Source organism: Mauremys reevesii, linkage group 4 (assembly GCF_016161935.1).
Source record: "Mauremys reevesii isolate NIE-2019 linkage group 4, ASM1616193v1, whole genome shotgun sequence".
NCBI lineage: Eukaryota > Metazoa > Chordata > Testudines > Geoemydidae > Mauremys > Mauremys reevesii.
In genome coordinates this window covers 98,194,709-98,212,455 of record NC_052626.1, presented here as the reverse complement: position 1 = coordinate 98,212,455, position 17,747 = coordinate 98,194,709, and the positions used below count along the sequence as shown (strand labels likewise).

Sequence of the window (17,747 nt, the reverse complement as noted above, 5' to 3'; positions counted from 1 at the left end):
ACTGTTTATTTCAGGGACAGACTGCTCACCAAAGTTAGTACCAAATAGTTTATAGTAACTTGTACAAATTATAGAAATCATATACACAGGTGTCCACCACAAAACATTTATCAGTCTTTTTCTCTTATGTTAGACAAAAATTATACAGGATTGAAAGCACCAACATTGTAATATGCACTACACCAATTTAAGACTATCCACAAAGGGTGAAATCCTGGCTTCAATGTTCAATGGAGCCAGGATTTCACCTCAACTTCAGGACTGAAAAATGAATCTTTTAAGGTGAAGCAAGAAATATAGAAAACCAGGAAAAATACTGCAGCATTTGAGTGAAGTTATGCTAGTCTTATCTTTACTAAAGATTTCCATTTTATGTCTTAGATAGCATTACATACTTCTCCCCACAAGTTTATGTTCACCAGAGCCCAAGGGAACATTAAGAAGCTAGAATTCTCTTTGTAGTGTATAAATATACCATGCGTATGCACAAACATAAAATAGACTCCTAGTTTCCTTTTTTATTATAAAATTAATGAGTCCCATCTCCATTTCTCATACAGTCAGACCATTGCTGTAGCTGCTAGATAACCTACAGCATATTTTTTTTAGACACAGAATGGCTTTCTTAAAGAGTTGAGTTGACAGTGTTTTCCAAACAGAATTCTCTTTCATTCACTGTTCTAATTGTGTTTTTGTCTGGCAGTAATGGCTTCCTGAGATGGTGCTATCAAATTTCATAAGTGAATACAAGTATGTTGATTTCCAGGTTTATTCCACCTTTTTCAGTCTGTCACTAGAAGCTTGCATTCTGGAGCACTCTCAATCTCTTACTTCTCTCTTCTCCTCCTCTATATTTAGTTCTCATTCACTTCCAACAGCACTGATTCTTCCTCCTCTTTCTTTGCTTTTTTTTATTTGTGAACTACTGGTCTTAGGGAATCTTAGTGATGCACAGTAATTTCTGGCTTGGCTCTCTCTCACTGGTTTAACACAGTCTCCAGCTCAAGCTTCCAAACCTGTGGTGAGTAGTTTATGGGTCTGTACAGTGCCCTCTCATGAACACCCTTCCCCCAACCACCTTATATTCTGTGGAACTTATGTTTTCATTAAAAAAAATTCTAGTCTACAAAGTAATTCCATAACTGACAACTAGCCATTCTTTGCATGTTTAACAAATGTCAAGTAGGGGGAAAAACACTCTTTACCTCCCAAGCCTACGTTTAAAGAGACCTAGTCTAGTTCAATAATAGTAATAATAATACTTTTCACTTCTATAGTACCCTCTACCTGGGCAACACTGATTTAACGCAGTAGATCATTTCTCTTTTAACATACTGAAATAATGGAAAATAATAAATTTGTAGATTACTTTCTAACTTCTACTTCATATCATTTCTGTTTAAGAGAAAGAAGTGAATACTTATAGTATTTCTTTGCTAAAGAACTTGTTCCTCCTCATATATACTGTAGAAGAATAGAGAAAAGTAACTACAGAAATCTAGCTTCTTAAAAGAAGCTTATTCTAAAAACTTAATATTTTTCTATTTATTACAAAGTCAGAAATAATGTGGCTTACCAGCATTTTTGAGTGTGATAAACCCGTTCGTGGTGGAGGGAATGCATAATCTGCCATTTCCAAATCAGGGTGTAAAACCTATAACATTTTTTTAATTAATGAAAATAATTGTTAAAACTGAGTATAAATTAAATTGTTAACAAAAAATAAATAAGACCAGGAAAAAAGTTAATACTCGTACTGTAAACACTTTAAAAATGATGCACACACAATTAAACCCTAAATACTACACAAAAATTAGGAATGTAGTAGGTGCAGAAAGCCAGGGTTGTCATCTTAAATGTCATAAGTAGCATTGTTAAAGTTTGTGCCATCACTATTATTTCTAACTGGTTTTGATTTGCAACTCCTGTATTGCAGAGGCTTGTAACTGCATAAATATCTCTGGGATGAAAATTTGAAAAAATTCTAAACCCAGAAAGGAATTTTTTGGAGTATAATGTAGCAAGGAAAATGTTTTAGTTTTTTTTGCTTATTTTGCCTTTCCTGATTTTTCTGTTCCTTTGTGCACAGCATTCTCTTTCATAGAATTCAACGGGAATTTTATATAAACACTTGCTGGTAGGGTCAGAACAGAACTGAAGGTACACTCATTTAAATTACTTTTGCACTTTTCTGTATCCAGAAAATGGATTACATTTTCAGTGAGATTTGTCAGGTCTTTAGTCAATAAAGAAATTATTTTTATTAGTAACAACAACAATTACTTGCACTCCTAGAACATCTCAAGCATTTAGTAAACATTAAGCAAGATTCCAAAGTCCTTGTGACATAGGTACGAATTATTATCCTGATTTTACATTTGTTTAGCTGATGCAGAGAAGGTTAAGATATTTGCCTAAGGTCACACAGGGAGTCAGTGGCAGTCAAGAAAATAACTCTGTTCTTCTGCAACTTTATCTTATGGTATAAGCAATACATGAATTGACCCTCTACTGCAGAGTATAGTCTAGATTTTCAAATGTGACTAGTGATTTTGGGTGCTCAAACTGAGACCCACATTAAAGGGGCATGATTTTCATACAATGCTGAGCACCTGCTCTCTAAAGATCAGGCCCTTCCAAGGTTCTGAGTTAAGAGCCCATAACTAATGATATTGGGTGCTTTGGTTATTCAAAAATCTTGGCCTATTTGCTTACTCTGTTTAAAAGTACTGATAATGAGGCTGTTCCTTAGCCCTGGTAACTCCTCAGTTTAAATTCTGGTGCTAAGCCACTACATTAAAAAAAAAATCTATTGTCACACACAATCTGTATGTAACTCCTGTAAATTTTCTTTCATTTGTTTTCCTTTCTTCTTAGGGTTAAAACTTTTGCCTGAACCACAGAGCAAAGCATGCACATGAAATGACCATGGATGAGCTCCAGTGTGGTCAACCCTATAAAAGAGAAGAGAAAGGAAAGATGGACAGAATGAGGAAAGAAAAGTGAAATAACCCAACCATTATAAAAGCTGTGTCGGGAAATCAGTCACCATATGAGGTTGGCCTTATTGGTCAGACCAGAAATGTTTGAAACAGCATTTTTCAGTTTTTGATAATGCTGGATAAAGGCAGTTCCTTTGATGACAGGAAGCTTGTGGTGATTCCTCAATGTGGAATGATAATCAAGCATAAAAAAATATTTACTGCAAAACTGCAACTGGTCAACTCTTCTTTTACAACTCTTTTGCCAGGCATCATGGTAATTTAAAATTAAAATGGATTCTTGGAATTGTGCATTCAACTGCTGAAAAGCCACCAAGATAAATCATAATAAAGCAGATGAATTTACAGTAATAATTGTTAAAGCAAAATATTAAAACTGAGATGTATTTCCAAATGTACTATTAGGGAGAAAAAGGTCACTTTCCCCTTCTCAGATGTTAAGAAGTCACAACATGCCATAAATGAATGAAGTCGTAGGATATGTGATAAGTGGAATTAGTTACAAATCAAGACAGATAATAGTTCTTTTAAAAAGAGTTTTGATAACAGAGTACTGTGTGCAATTCTAGACATAGAAAGGTGAAAGGCATTTTTCTAAAAAGAGCAGAGAGAAGCAAAGAGTTCCTTATGAGGAAAGGCTTAATGAAGTGAACATGCTGGGTTCAACTTAACCCTGGCATAAGCTTCAATGGCTTCAAAAGTTGAGCCCAATTACACCAAGGTAGGTTTGTATGTAAATAAATTAGGGAAATGCAATCTAGATGGAGCTACTATAAGGTGGGATCATAACTGGTTGGAAAACCATTCCCAGAGAGTAGTTATCAGTGGTTCACAGTCATGCTGGAAGAGCATAACAAGTGGGGTCCCACAGGGATCTGTTCTGGGTCCAGTTCTGTTCAATATCTTCATCAATGATTTAGATAATGGCATAGAGCAGTGGTGGGCAACCCGTGGCTCGTCAGGGTAATCCGCTGGCAGGCCACCAGTTTACCTTTGCACGGCCACCTGCAGCTCCCAGTGGCCGCGGTTCATCGTTCCCGGCCAATGGGAGCTGCGGGAAGCAGCGCGGGATGCAGGGATGTGCCGGCAAGTAATTTAGAGGATAGGATTATAATTCTAAATGATCTCTACAAACTGGAGAAATGGTCTGAAGTAAACAGGATGAAATTCAATAAGGAGAAATGCAAAGTACTCCATTTAGGAGGGAACAATCAGTTGCACACATACAAAATGGGAAATGACTGCCTAGGAAGGAGTATTGCAGACAGGGATCAGGAGTCATAGTGGACCACAAACTAAATATGAGTCAACAGTGTAACACTGTTGCAAAAAAAAGTGAACATCATTCTGGGATGTATTAACAGGAGTGTTTTAAGCAAGACATGAGAATTAATTCTTCCACTCTACTCCGCACTGATTAGGCCTCAACTGTAGTATTATGTCCAGTTCTGGGCGCCACATTTCAGGAAAGATGTGGACAACCTGAAGAAAGTCCAGAGAGGAGCAGCAAAAATTATTTAAAGGTCTAGAAAACATGACCTCTGAGGGAAGATTGAAAAAATTGGGTTTGTTTAGTCTGGAAAAGAGAAGACTGAGGGGGGACATGATAACAGTTTTCAAGTACATAAAAGGTGGTTACAAGGATGAGGGAGAAAAATTGTTTTCCTTATCGTCTCAGGATAGGACAAGAAGCAATGGGCTTAAATTGCAGCAAGGGAGGTTTAAATGGACAATAGGAAAAACTTCCTAATTGTCCGGGTGGTTAAGCACTGGAATAAATTGCCCAGGGATGTTGTGGAACCTCCATCATTGGAGATTTTTAGGAGCAGATTAGACAAACACCTGTCAGGGATGGTCTAGATAATAATTGTCCTGCCATGAGTGCAGGGGACTGGGCTATATCACCTCTGAAGGCCCCTTCCAGTCCTATGATTCTAAATCTGAGATGATGTTTAAGAGAAAAATATATAAACCTCCAATATCATATCTGGGTATACCTGCATATAAAAAAATTGCTTGCCAAAGAGTAGACTGATGGGCCTTTAGGGCCCAGTATAATCTCCATCTTTTAAATTCTAAGTATTTATGGTATTCACATACAGTGCATTTAGGAGTTAATTCATCTTGCTTTTAAATCTTCATAAGTCATTTTCAAAATGTTTCATAATATTCAGTGATTTTATTTCTTCTTTTTACATTTTTAAAAAGATCTGGACAAGCTGATCAGGAAATGAGACGTACTAAAGAAAGAGCTGTTTGAGTTTGATGTAGCAGTGGCTCTGGGAGTTGAGATAGATGAATACATTCAGGAATTTTAATAGTGCCTCCATCCAGGTCTGCTATAATTACATCCAACTGAAAAAGAAAAACAAATATATTATATATAGTATATTTTGTGATGCACATAGTTAAAACACCAAACGGACATTTCAGATTTTACATATGATTTAACCCAGGGATCAGCAACCTTTCAGAAGTGGTGTGCCGAGTCTTCATTTATTCACTCTAATTTAAGGTTTTGCGTGCCAGTAATACATTTTAACGTTTGTAGAAGGTCTCTTTCTATAAGTCTATAATATATAACAAAACTATTGTTGTATGCAAAGTAAATAAGGTTTTTAAAATGTTTAAGAAGCTTCATTTAAAATTAAATTAAAATGCAGAGCCCCCCGGACCAGTGGCCAGGACCCAGGCAGTGTGAATGCCACTGAAAATCAGCTCATGTGCCGCCTTCGGCACTCATGCCATAGGTCGCCTCCCCTGATTTAACCTAAAATGAGTGAAGATAATATTACTTCACAATTCTATAGTGCCATTAATGAAGGAACTTGGGCACAAATAATATTAATGAATGTAACTTCAAAACACCTATGTGAATCAGAGAGAAAGGGGCCAAACTTTCAAGAGTGGCCTCTAGTTCTGGGTGCCTCAGTTTTTGGGTCTCCAACTTGAGATAGCTTATGACTGATTTTCAGACTGAGCAACCACAATTCCAAAAATAGAGGACCCCCAAAATCAAAGGATACCTTCGCAAATGTTGGTCTAATTGAATTGCTCAAAGTCACAACAGAAGTCTGAAGCAGAGTTGGAAATATATCCCTGTCTTGACTTCACATCCTGCATCTTAATTGCAAAATCATTCTTCTGAGTTTTTCCCTCCTTCACCCTATTTCCCTCTAACAGGTTATATTGGTATTTGTAGAAGAATTTACAACAGGTTCAATTAATTGGTGTGTGACGGTTTTTTTGTTTTTGCCCATTACTGATTGTCCTGCTTTATATACTGGTACTTTTATTCCTGGGGGAATTCGGTGTCAGTGTGGGTGCGCAGAATCCATGGCTCCCGCAGATTTCGTTGCTTCCCCACAGAAAAATGACTTCTGATGGGGAAGCTGCAAAAGCGGTCATGCGCCCCTGTCTGCACTGTTTGGGCACCTGGTGCAGCCAATAGAGACATAAATCACCACTGGGACGGGAGGGCTGGGCAATCATGTGTTTGTGAGAGAGAGAGAGAGAGAGATACTCTGTCCCCTCTCAATTGGCATGCTCGGTGTGGAAGGGCAGGGCTTTGGGGGGTGTTTCTGGGGAGGTAGGAGTGTCTCCTCAGGCAGAGCAGAATATAGCAGCTTTCCTGCTTAATGAAATGTTCCCATTGTTCTTAGTGAATTCCCCCAGGAGTATAAAACAGGTCTAAAATTTTTAAGGCTCCTTGCATTGTCAAAATGGTGTAAAGGAGTCTGACTGTAAAGGACAGTGTGTCCTTATAAATGCTTATGGTGCTTTAGTGATTAGAATTGGTGTAAATTTTTGGACTGAAAAAAATTTCTATCAAAATGTGCTCCATGAATTGTTTGCTACTGACCTTTCTGGAGATGGTCAGTAGCCAATATAAATTGTGAGTTTGAGTCCCCAGCCCTCGCTTACTTTTCAGCTGCCTATGATGTAACACCGAGTATATGGCTGCATATATTTGTTGACTAATAACTAGCTGTAAAGGGTCAATACTAGTTACATTACTATTACAGAGGAGGCTTGGGGGATTTCCTCCAGTGCTCCCCACTCCCTTTCTTCATCCATTGTATTGTAGTTTAAATAAATTACCAAAATAATTTAAACCAGTGTGATATTTATTTTTTAACAAATAAATATGTAGAATTTTAAAATATTGTGTGCAACATTTTTTATTTTTTTTTGGCGCAGAATTCCCCAGGAATATACTTTGTATGGCTATGAATAGCTTAAACTAATAATACTTGAAGCACAAAAAATTCTCTACACAAATAACATATTTGACACCATGACTGTACATATTCTTTTTAGGCATACTTACAAGCTCATGAATGTCAGCACAAAAGATGGAATGTACACCAATAATGAAAGGCGTTGGTGAACTGAGAACTTCTAGCAGCTGCGCAGGGAGAATTGGAATATAGGGATAACTGTGAAGAGAATTAATAAAGAGTTATGCTTTTTGTCTGCCCCATTACATGAAGTCTTTCTTCACCTTCCTGCCACCTATTATAACTTCTTCATAATTTGTCAGTTAAAATTCTGGGGCATTCAATACATCAATTATAAAGTGCCATACTCAAAGTTATGAAGACATTCTGTCATGAAAATATAATGAAGTCCATTATCCATTATCCTTTATAAAAATCTATCACAAATAGATAAACTGTTTTTGAATATGCACATAAACTAAGAAAAGACAAAAAAGGATATTGATAGTGTGGAGGAAAAAGGGTCTAAGGGTACGTCTACACTACGAGATTATTCCGATTTTACATAAACCAGTTTAGTAAAACAGATTGTATAAAATCGAGTGCACGCAGCCACACTAAGCACATTAATTCGGTGGTGTGCGTCCACGGTCCGAGGCTAGCTTCGATTTCTGGAGCGTTGCACTGTGGGTAGCTATTCCGTAGCTATCCCATAGTTCCTGCAGTCTCCCCCGCCCTTTGGAATTCTGGGTTGAGATCCCAGTGCCTGATGGGGCAAAAATCATTGTCGCGGGTGGTTCTGGGTAAATGTCGTCAGTCATTCCTTCCTCCGGGAAAGCAACGGCAGACAATCATTTCACGCCCTTTTTCCCTGGATTGCCCTGGCAGACGCCATAGCATGGCAACCATGGAGCCTGTTTTGCCTCTTGTCACTGTCACCGTATGCGTACTAGATGCCGCTGACAGAGGCGATTCAGCAGCGCTACACAGCAGCATTCATTTGCTTTTGCATGATAGCAGAGATGGTTATCAGCCGTTCTGTACCATCTACCATGCCATTGTAAATTGGCGATGAGATGACGGTTACCAGTCCTTTTGTGCTGTACCATCTGCTGCTGTCATAGGTGCCCCTGGCTGAGATCAGCCGGGGGCGCAAAAGACAAAAATGGGAATGACTCCCTGAGTCAATCCCTCCTTTATGGTATCTAAAAATAGAATCAGTCCTGCCTAGAATATGGGGCAAGTGTACTAGAGAGCCAGTGTATCAGAGAGCACAGCCGCTCCATGTCAGATCCCGCAGAAATGATGAGCTGTATGCCAACAACCCCACCTGTTGATTCTCTCCTCCCGCAGCCTTCCTGGGCTACCGTTGCAGTGCCCCCCCATTTGTGTGATGAAGTAATAAAGAATGCAGGAATAAGAAACAGTGACTTGTTAGTGAGATAAAATGAGGGGAAGGCAGCCTCCAGCTGCTATGATAGTCCAGACAGGACATTAAGCAGTGTGGGGGAGAGGAGCCCAGCATCCCGCTGCTATGATAGTCCAGGCAGAACAGAATCTTTTCTTACACATGAAGGGTGGGGGCTGAGGGAGCTCAGCCCCCTATTGCTATGATGAAGATGGTTACCAGCCGTTCTGTACCATCTACTGGGAATGATCAGGAGTTTTTTACCCAGGCGCCCCCAGCCGACCTCACCGGAGGCCAGCCAGGAGCACTCACGGGCTGATGATGAGGACGGATACCAGTCCTTTTGTACTGCACCATCTGCCACAAGGCTGATGATGACGATGGATATCAGCCATATTGTACCATCAGCCACCCATGAGGGGGGGCGAGGATGCTGCCATTGACTGCTGCAGCATCGCGTCTATCAGCAGCATTCAGTAAACATAGGGTGACATTTAAAAGAGTCAAGAGAGGATTTTTTTCCCTTTTACTTCTGGAGGTGGGTGAGGGGGGTAAATTGACGAGCTATGCCCTGAACCACCGCGGACAATGTGTTTGACACTACAGGCATTGGGAGCTCAGCCAAGAATGCAAATGCTTTTCGGAGACTGCAGGAACTGTGGGATAGCTTGAGTCCTCAGTCCCCCCTCCCTCCCTCCATGAGCGTCCATTTGATTCTTTGGCTTTCCATTACGTTTGTCACGCAGCAGCGTGCTGAGTCCCTGCTGTGGCCTCTGTCTGGAGATTTTTTAAAAATGCTTTGGAATTTCGTCTTCTGTAACGGAGCTCTGATAGAACAGATTTGCCTGCCCATACAGCGATCACATCCGTATGGTCCATGCTGGAGCTCTTTTTGGATTTTGATTTCAGACTGCATCGCCGCCCGTGCTGATTGGAGCTCCACGCTGGGCAAACAGGAAATGATATTCAAAAGTTCGCGGGGCTTTTCCTGTCTACCTGGCCACTGCATCTGAGTTCAGATTGCTGTCCAGAGCGGTCAGTGGTGCACTGTGGGATACCGCCCGGAGGCCAATACCGTCAATTTGCGGCCACACTAACCCTAATCCGATATGGTAATACCGATATTAGCGCTACTCCTCTCGTTAGGGAGGAGTACAGAAACCGGTTTAAAGAGCCCTTTATATCGATATAAAGGGCCTCTTAGTGTGGACGGGTGTGGCGTTAAATCGGTTTAACGCTCCTAAAACCAGTTTAAACGCGTAGTGTAGACCAGGCCTAAGGCCTAAAACTTTGGTCAAGTGAACTGTATGTAGGGTCAGGTGAACTGTATGTATGACCTGGAGGGAAGGGGGGAGGTAAAAGGAGAAAGGTAGACAGAAACTAAAGAAGCAGAAGTAACAGTTTGTAATTAATAGCTGTCTGGGGGCAGAGCAAGGGACCGCAAACGGCAAAACTATTGAAAAACAGGAAAAGCTTCCTTTGCTTTATCCCTCATATGGGATGTAAAATGTTAAGGAAATATATGTAATTTTGTGGTTTTATCCTATATAAGCTCTTGTATTAAATCTCAAGTAGGGGGGGTTCGGCTGCCTTGGATGACTCCCCCATGCATGCATGTTTGATTGATCAATAAAGGAGCTTCAGGTTGTCTGATCCAAAATCAACCACGTGGTCAATTTTCAACAACAATAGCAATCTATCTAGGTTCTTATATGGTGCCCATTAATGTGATAAACGGGTACAAAGAAATTATTATTATGCTAGAAACATTAGATCTGTTATGGAGTGCACACTAAGTTTTAAAAACATAGTATGTTTGAAGCAAAGCATGCAGTACAATATATAATGCTAATTACTGCTTTTGTACAGTGTCACATAATAATGAAATTCCCAAATGTAGAGCTTAGTGATGCAGACAATGTTTACTTAGGACTAAACTGAGAACACTGTACTCATGTTACTTGTGATCTGAGTCATATTTAAACATGATCTGAAGTAAAAAAAATTGTAATATCACTGACACATGGCTCTCCGAGGTTGATTTTCACATGGGAAATTTCACAAATATTTTAACATTAAGGAACAATATTTCAAAATCCACTTTCAATCTCTTACAAAGTTTTTCTATTGTTGTATAAGATACAAACCTGTCCTTTTGATTTTGAACAAATACAAGAAATCTGCATACTCAAAGTTAGAAGTATTTTTTGCAGACCCTTGCTTTAGAATTACACTTCTTTTATTTGTGCAACTAAGAATATATCTACACTGCAATTGGAGGTGGGTCTGCAGCTCAGGTAGGCATACTTGCACTACCTTTGATCTACCTAACCTACCTAAAAATAGCAGTGAAGACATGGTGGCACAGACCCCAGGATGGGCTAGCAATGCGAGTACATTATTGAGGGTTCCCAGTGAGCTTGTACAGCCTGCACTGCTGCATCTTCACTGCTACTTTTAGCCATGCTAGGTAGATTACAGCTAGCATGGATATGCCTACCCCAGCTGTGATGGCACCACTGACTGTTGCCCTCAGAGGCTGATACACTAGCTTTTGACCTAAAAAACTGGGTTCAAATGTGGCTTTTTGCACAAGGAATTAATTTGTTGATTGCAGTGTAGTCCATAGTGGACATTTGTACACCTTACAAAACTATTACACAAACTGGCACAAGTGTCAGCCTCTGCTCGTGGACCATGACTGCATTAGAAAAAGAGATTTATAATCAGGTAGTATTGCTGGCAAGGTGCATACACCGTATTTTTGTTAAATTACATACAATTTACATTGAAACGGATTAAATAAGAGTCTGATCGATGAAGTACACAAACCGTAAGACCAAATGTTTGATCCTGAAAGCCTTTCCTCATGTGAGTAATCCTTATTCATGAAAACAGCTCATTAACTTCAATGGCACAAGTTGCATGAGTAAAGATAACTTGTATAAATACAGGTTTTCAACATCAAGTCCAAAGTGTCAAAGTTGTCTAACAAAACTCACCTATATTTGAGAGGAAACATTAAAGACTCCAGTGCTCTACAGGCATCACTGAGCCTCTGAAAACTTGCAGAGTGAAAGAGAACCTTATTTTCTGTAAGGACCGCACAGAACAAGCTCAGCACATTTTGGATTCCTTTAAACAAAAAAAAAAGAGTGTGCTTTACAAATGATAAACCCATAGCCAAAACAGAACAAAGAATGAAAATGAAAAATTATTAGGAATTCTTGGAATCACTGGAGGAAAATTTGTAATAAGTATGCAAATACCTTACCCTGTGATTTTTCTGCCTTTTCTTTGACTGTCAAGTTTTGTTTTCTATTTTTCAAGTTGGTATAACACCCAGTGAATATTTTCCAGTAGTTCAAATATTTTCTATTACACCTCGTTTTCTATCCCATTTCCAACGATTTTCTCTTCTGAAAACAATCCTAACAGTGCTTAACAATGACCTCAAATGGTAGTATGCAATGGTAAACATGATTCTAAGAGCCCGTTATTGGTGGTTGATCCAGGCTCTACTTCTGAACCTTTATGTAATATCTCTGAGTATTGCTGATCATGGACAAAGAGCTCATAAGGTTTGTCTAGTAAACACATTCATACTTTTATCTGTAAAAGTGTTTTCTGTGAGTCATTAGGTTAAACAAAGGCCAGTAAGGCCTAGACACTACATTTGTGATTAGAAGGAGTTAAAGCAGAGCTGACTGTCTAAACAAGCCCTGCAAGATTGAGGACAAGACACATGAATCCGATTAAACTGGTTTTGGTAAGATGGTATAATGGATAACCTGTTGCACAGGTTACAAAGTAATGCATTCCTGGGGAAGACCAAAAAAATGCATTTCCTTTATAGCAAAAAGAGTCCCATCCTTTCAAATAAATGCATCTTTGAGATATGCTAGAAATAATGAAATTTCTTGAGAAATGCTGAAATTCATAAAATTTCCTGTTTCAGAGTAGCAGCCGTGTTAGTCTATATCTGCAAAAAGAACAGGAGTACTTGTGGCACCTTAGAGACTTAAACATTTATTTCAGCATAAGCTTTCATGGGCTACAGCTCACTTCTTCAGATGCATAGAATGGAACACACAGACAGAAGATATTTATATATACAGAGAACATGAAAAGGTGGAAGTACCCATACCAACTAAGAGGCCAATCAATTGAGATGAGCTATCAGCAGCAGGAGAAAAAAAACCTTTGAAGTGATAATCAAGATGACCCATAGAAGGTGTGAGGAGAACTTAACATGAGGAAATAGATTCAATTAGTGTAATGACCCAACCATTCCCAGTCTCTGTTTAAACCTAAGTTAATTGTATCTAATTTGCATATTAATTCAAGTTCAGCAGTCTCTCTTTGGAGTCTGTTTTTGAATTTTTTTTTGTTGAAAAATTGCCACCTTCAAGCCTGAAGGATGAAGTGTTCTCCCTCTGGTTTTTGAATGTTATGATTCGTGATGACATATGATTCCTGATGTCCATTTATTCTTTTGCATAGAGACTGTCCGGTTTGGCCAATGTACATGGCCAAAATTTTCTGAAGACATAGACTGTGTTGTCACTAAGAGGGCTTGTATCACATATGTAGGGTTTCTCGTTAACTTCCTAATAAAGACGGGGGGGTTGTTTACAGGCAATTTTCTGTAGTGATCTTCTAAAACACCATAGTTTTGCCTAACTAAATTTTATTTAATGCTTCTTAAAATCAGTTTATATTTTCTGTATTGCCAGAAAAATTAGTTTCTCTTTAAAAAACTGGGATTTGGAGACTGTTACACTGGGGTTAAGCACTGTTGCGGTGTCTTGGAGAAAAAGAACTTCATTCTGACTTCTGAGAAGGCTGAGTCAAGAGTAACATAATGGTTTGTGGTTACAAACTCCATCCACATAGTTCCAAAAAGGGGCTGGCATAAGCCAGTGTAAACATGGAGAGATTCAAGCAACCTGAAGGATGGTAAGGATTGTTGCAAATATGAGTGCAGAACAGTTTACTTTAAAACATGGGTGATACCCTCCAATTGTTTGTATCTAATGAGTGCACCAGCAATGTCACGATTATATTCTGAAGAGTTATATCTACTACTTTTCTTTCATCTACCTCTTGGAAGTTAATCTACCCTCTCACCCACTGAGAGATGGAAAAAAAGATTAGAAAAATGACTGGGTTGGCTGGAAGTTGATATTGTCCTAGTTGAAGAAACAGTAAGTTATGAATCTATAAGTCTTATTTGTATGGTACTAATTCTCCAAACAGCTGTTTTATTCAGGTCTTCAAAATATTTTATAGCACTGTAAAATAATAAGAACCCATTTTTTAATTGTGAAGCACCTTTAACAGACCATGAAATCACTGGCTCAAAAAAGTTCTGAATAAGCTACTGAACCATGTCTCTTCTCAGGTGGTTCTACATCTGTAAATGAAAGTTCAGACAGCATTCCTTAGAGAGAGCAAGTACAGACCAATATTCACACACTTCTAAAACTGTTTATAGGCTCCAGACTCCAGCACAATCACTAGCAATATCTAGGCCACGGCTTTATGATACATTAAACATGAAAGGTTCTATAGAAAATCAATTTTTTTCATCTAGCTAAAGCAACTTCGAGCAAAAACAACTTTTTAGGAATAAACCCGAAGTGGATGATAACAGGCTGACCTGAAACTTCAAAATCCATCTTATTACAACAAAGGCTACAAATATATATTTTCAGATTGCTTCATCATATTCTTGTAAGAATCTGACATAGCAGCTGACTATAGGTATATCTGACTCACAAACCATCCTATAAGAGCTTGTATAGTTCTACTAACTAAGTTATAATAAAAAAAAAGGCTACTGTGCTCAAAGTATTCCAGAAGGAAGGCAAAAGATGGTTACTCACCATTGTAACTGTTGTTCTTCGAGATGTGTTGCTCCTATCCATTCCAGTTAGGTGTGCGCGCCGCGCGTGCACGGCTCTTCAGAAGATTTTTACCCTAGCAACACCGACGGGCCGGCTGGGCGCCCCCTGGAGTGGCGCCGCTATAGCGCTAGATATATACCCCAACCGGCCCGTCCGCTCCTCAGTTCCTTCTTGCCGGCTACTCCGACAGTGGGGAAGGAGGGCGGGTCTGGAATGGATAGGAGCAACACATCTCGAAGAACAACAGTTACAACGGTGAGTAACCATCTTTTCTTCTTCGAGTGATTGCTTCTATGCATTCCAGTTAGGTGATTCCCAAGCCTTACCTAGGCGGTGGGGTCGGAGTGAGACGTGGCAGAGTGTAAGACTGCTGAGCCGAAGGCTGCATCGTCTCTGGATTGCTGCACCAACGCGTAGTGGGAAGCGAAGGTGTGGACAGAAGACCAGGTGGCCGCTCTACAGATGTCCTGGATGGGGACATGGGCCAGAAAGGCGGCAGACGAGGCTTGAGCTCTCGTAGAGTGCACGGTGAGGCAGTTAGCTGGTACACAAGCAAGCTCGTAGCATGCTCGGATACATGCAGTGACCCAGGAGGAAATCCTCTGAGAGGAGACCGGCTTGCCTTTCATACGCTCCGCAACTGCTACGAATAGTTGGGGCGAACGCCGGAAGGATTTTGTTCGCTCTATGTAGAAAGCAAGGGCCCTGCGGACATCCAGCGTGTGAAGCTGTTGTTCCCGACTCGAGGCGTGAGGCTTCGGGAAAAAAACAAGAAGAAAAATGTCCTGGTTTAAATGGAAGGCCGACACCACCTTAGGGAGGAAGGCCGGGTGTGGCCGAAGCTGAACCTTGTCTGCATGAAAGATGGTGTACGGTGGACCAGCCGTCAGGGCATGAAGCTCGGAAACTCGCCTCGCTGAGGTTATGGCGACGAGGAAAGCTGTTTTCCACGACAGATGGAGCAGGGAACACGTGGCCAAGGGCTCAAAGTGGGCTCTCATGAGCCTGGTCAAAACCAGATTCAGATCCCAGGACGGAGTAGGACGCCGTACTGGCGGGAACAAGCGATCCAGGCCTTTGAGAAAGCGGGAAACGGTCGGATCGGAGAAGATGGACCGGTGACCGACGGGCGGCTGAAAGGCGGATATTGCCGCTAGGTGCACTTTCAACAATGAGACCACGAGACCTTGCTCCTTAAGTGACCAGAGGTAGTCCAGGATCATTGGTATAGGGACGACGAACGGATTCAGGTCTCTCTGATCGCACCAGATTGCGAATCGCTTCCATTTCGCGAGGTAAGTCGAGCGAGTGGAGGGCTTCCTGCTCTCTAGCAGGACTCGCTGGACCGCCACCGAACAGGCACGCTCCGCGTGGGTCAACCACTCAGGCACCAGGCTGTAAGATGGAGGGACTGCAGGTCCGGGTGGCGGAGCCTGCCGAAGTCCTGCGTTATCAGATCCGGCCACAACGGGAGGGGAATGGGATCCCGAACGGAGAGCTCGAGCAGCAGCATGTACCAGTGCTGCCTCAGCCAGGCCGGAGCGACGAGTATGAGGTGGGCCCTGTCCCTCCGAAGCTTGAGAAGCACCCGATGTACGAGCGGGAACGGAGGGAAGGCATATAGGAGGTGACCCGTCCAGGAGCAGAGGAATGCGTCCGACAGGGAGCCCGGGGCGTGACCCTGGTAAGAACAGAACTGGTGGCACTTCCTGTTCTCTCTGGAGGCAAACAGGTCTATTTGGGGAAACCCCCACCTGCGGAAAATTGTGTACACCACATCTGGACACAGCAACCACTCGTGTGAAAGGAATGACCTGCTGAGACGGTCGGCCAGCGTGTTCTGCACTCCTGGAAGATAGGACGCTACCAGGTGAATCGAGTGGGTTATGCAGAAGTCCCACAGGAGCATCGCTTCCGTGCAAAGTAGGGAGGATCGGGCCCCACCCTGCTTGTTGACATAAAACATCACCGTTGTGTTGTCCGTCAACACCGCGACACAACGCCCTTGGAGACGGGAGCGGAAGGCCTGACACACGAGGCGAATCGCACGCAGTTCCCTGACATTGATATGTAAGGAGAGCTCTCGGGGCGACCAGAGACCTTGGGTGTACAGGTCGGCTAGGTGTGCCCCCCACCCTAGCTCTGAAGCATCCGTGGTCAGGGTGACGGATGGTTGAGGAGGGCGGAATGGAACTCCGGCACACACCACTTCTGGGTCCAGCCACCAGGTGAGCGAAGCGAGGATCGGCTTCGTGGGCGTGACTACCATATCCATGGAGTCGCGGTGGGGCCGGTACACTGACGCAAGCCAAGTTTGAAACGGGCGAAGGTGCAACCTCGCGTACGGAGTGACGAACGTGCACGAAGCCATGTGGCCCAGGAGGCGGAGGCAGGAACGCACCGTTGTAGATTGTAGGCCCCGAACTAGGGAGACCAGAGACTGATGCCGAGGTTGGGGCAGGCAGGCCCTGGCCAAATTGGAATCCAGGACCGCTCCGATGAACTCCACCCTTTGCGATGGAGTCAACGTTGACTTCTCGGCATTTTTCATAAGTCCGAGGCGCTGAAACAGGGCTAGGATCGTGGTCATGTGACTCACTACCAGTTGGCGGGATGGTCCACGGACCAGCCAATCGTCGAGATACGGGTAGACGTGTATCCGACGATGGCGGAGGGCCGCGGCAACCACTGCCATACACTTGGTGAAGACCCTTGGCGCTGTGGAGAGGCCGAAGGGTAGCACTGCAAACTGGTAGTGCATGCTGTTGACAACGAAGCGCAGGTAGCGTCGATGAGGAGGGTAAATCGCGACATGGAAATATGCGTCCTTCATGTCAAGGGCGGCAAACCAGTCTCCCGGATCCAGGGAGGGGATGATAGTCCCCAGGGTCACCATGCGAAACTTGAGCTTGAGCAGGTACCTGTTGAGCTCTCGGAGGTCGAGTATGGGTCGTAGACCTCCCTTCGCCTTGGGGATTAGGAAATATCGGGAATAAAATCCCCTGCCTCGCATATCGCTCGGCACCTCCTCTATGGCACCCAAGCTCAGCAGAGACTCGACCTCTTGTAAGAGGACTTGCTCGTGAGAGGGGTCCCTGAAGAGGGACGGGGTGGGTGGATGGGAGGGAGGGGGCGAAACAAACTGAAGACGGTAACCGGACTCTACCGTGCGTAGCACCCAGTTGTCCGTTGTAATCTGGGACCACGC

General features: G+C 42.3%; 1 protein-coding gene across 3 annotated transcripts in view; it reads right to left on the bottom strand.

The window, feature by feature from the left end:
* SBF2 (SET binding factor 2) overlaps positions 1-17,747 on the bottom strand; it is a 599,778-nt gene that overhangs the window by 217,427 nt on the left and 364,604 nt on the right. For all 3 annotated transcript variants that reach the window (XM_039537930.1, XM_039537931.1, XM_039537932.1), the window contains exons 7-10: positions 11,633-11,765; positions 7,333-7,441; positions 5,244-5,357; positions 1,577-1,654 (exon numbers count right to left, since the gene is read on the bottom strand). In XM_039537930.1, coding sequence (XP_039393864.1) covers positions 1,577-1,654; positions 5,244-5,357; positions 7,333-7,441; positions 11,633-11,765 — 434 coding nt within the window. The remainder of the gene's footprint in view (positions 1-1,576; positions 1,655-5,243; positions 5,358-7,332; positions 7,442-11,632; positions 11,766-17,747) is intronic.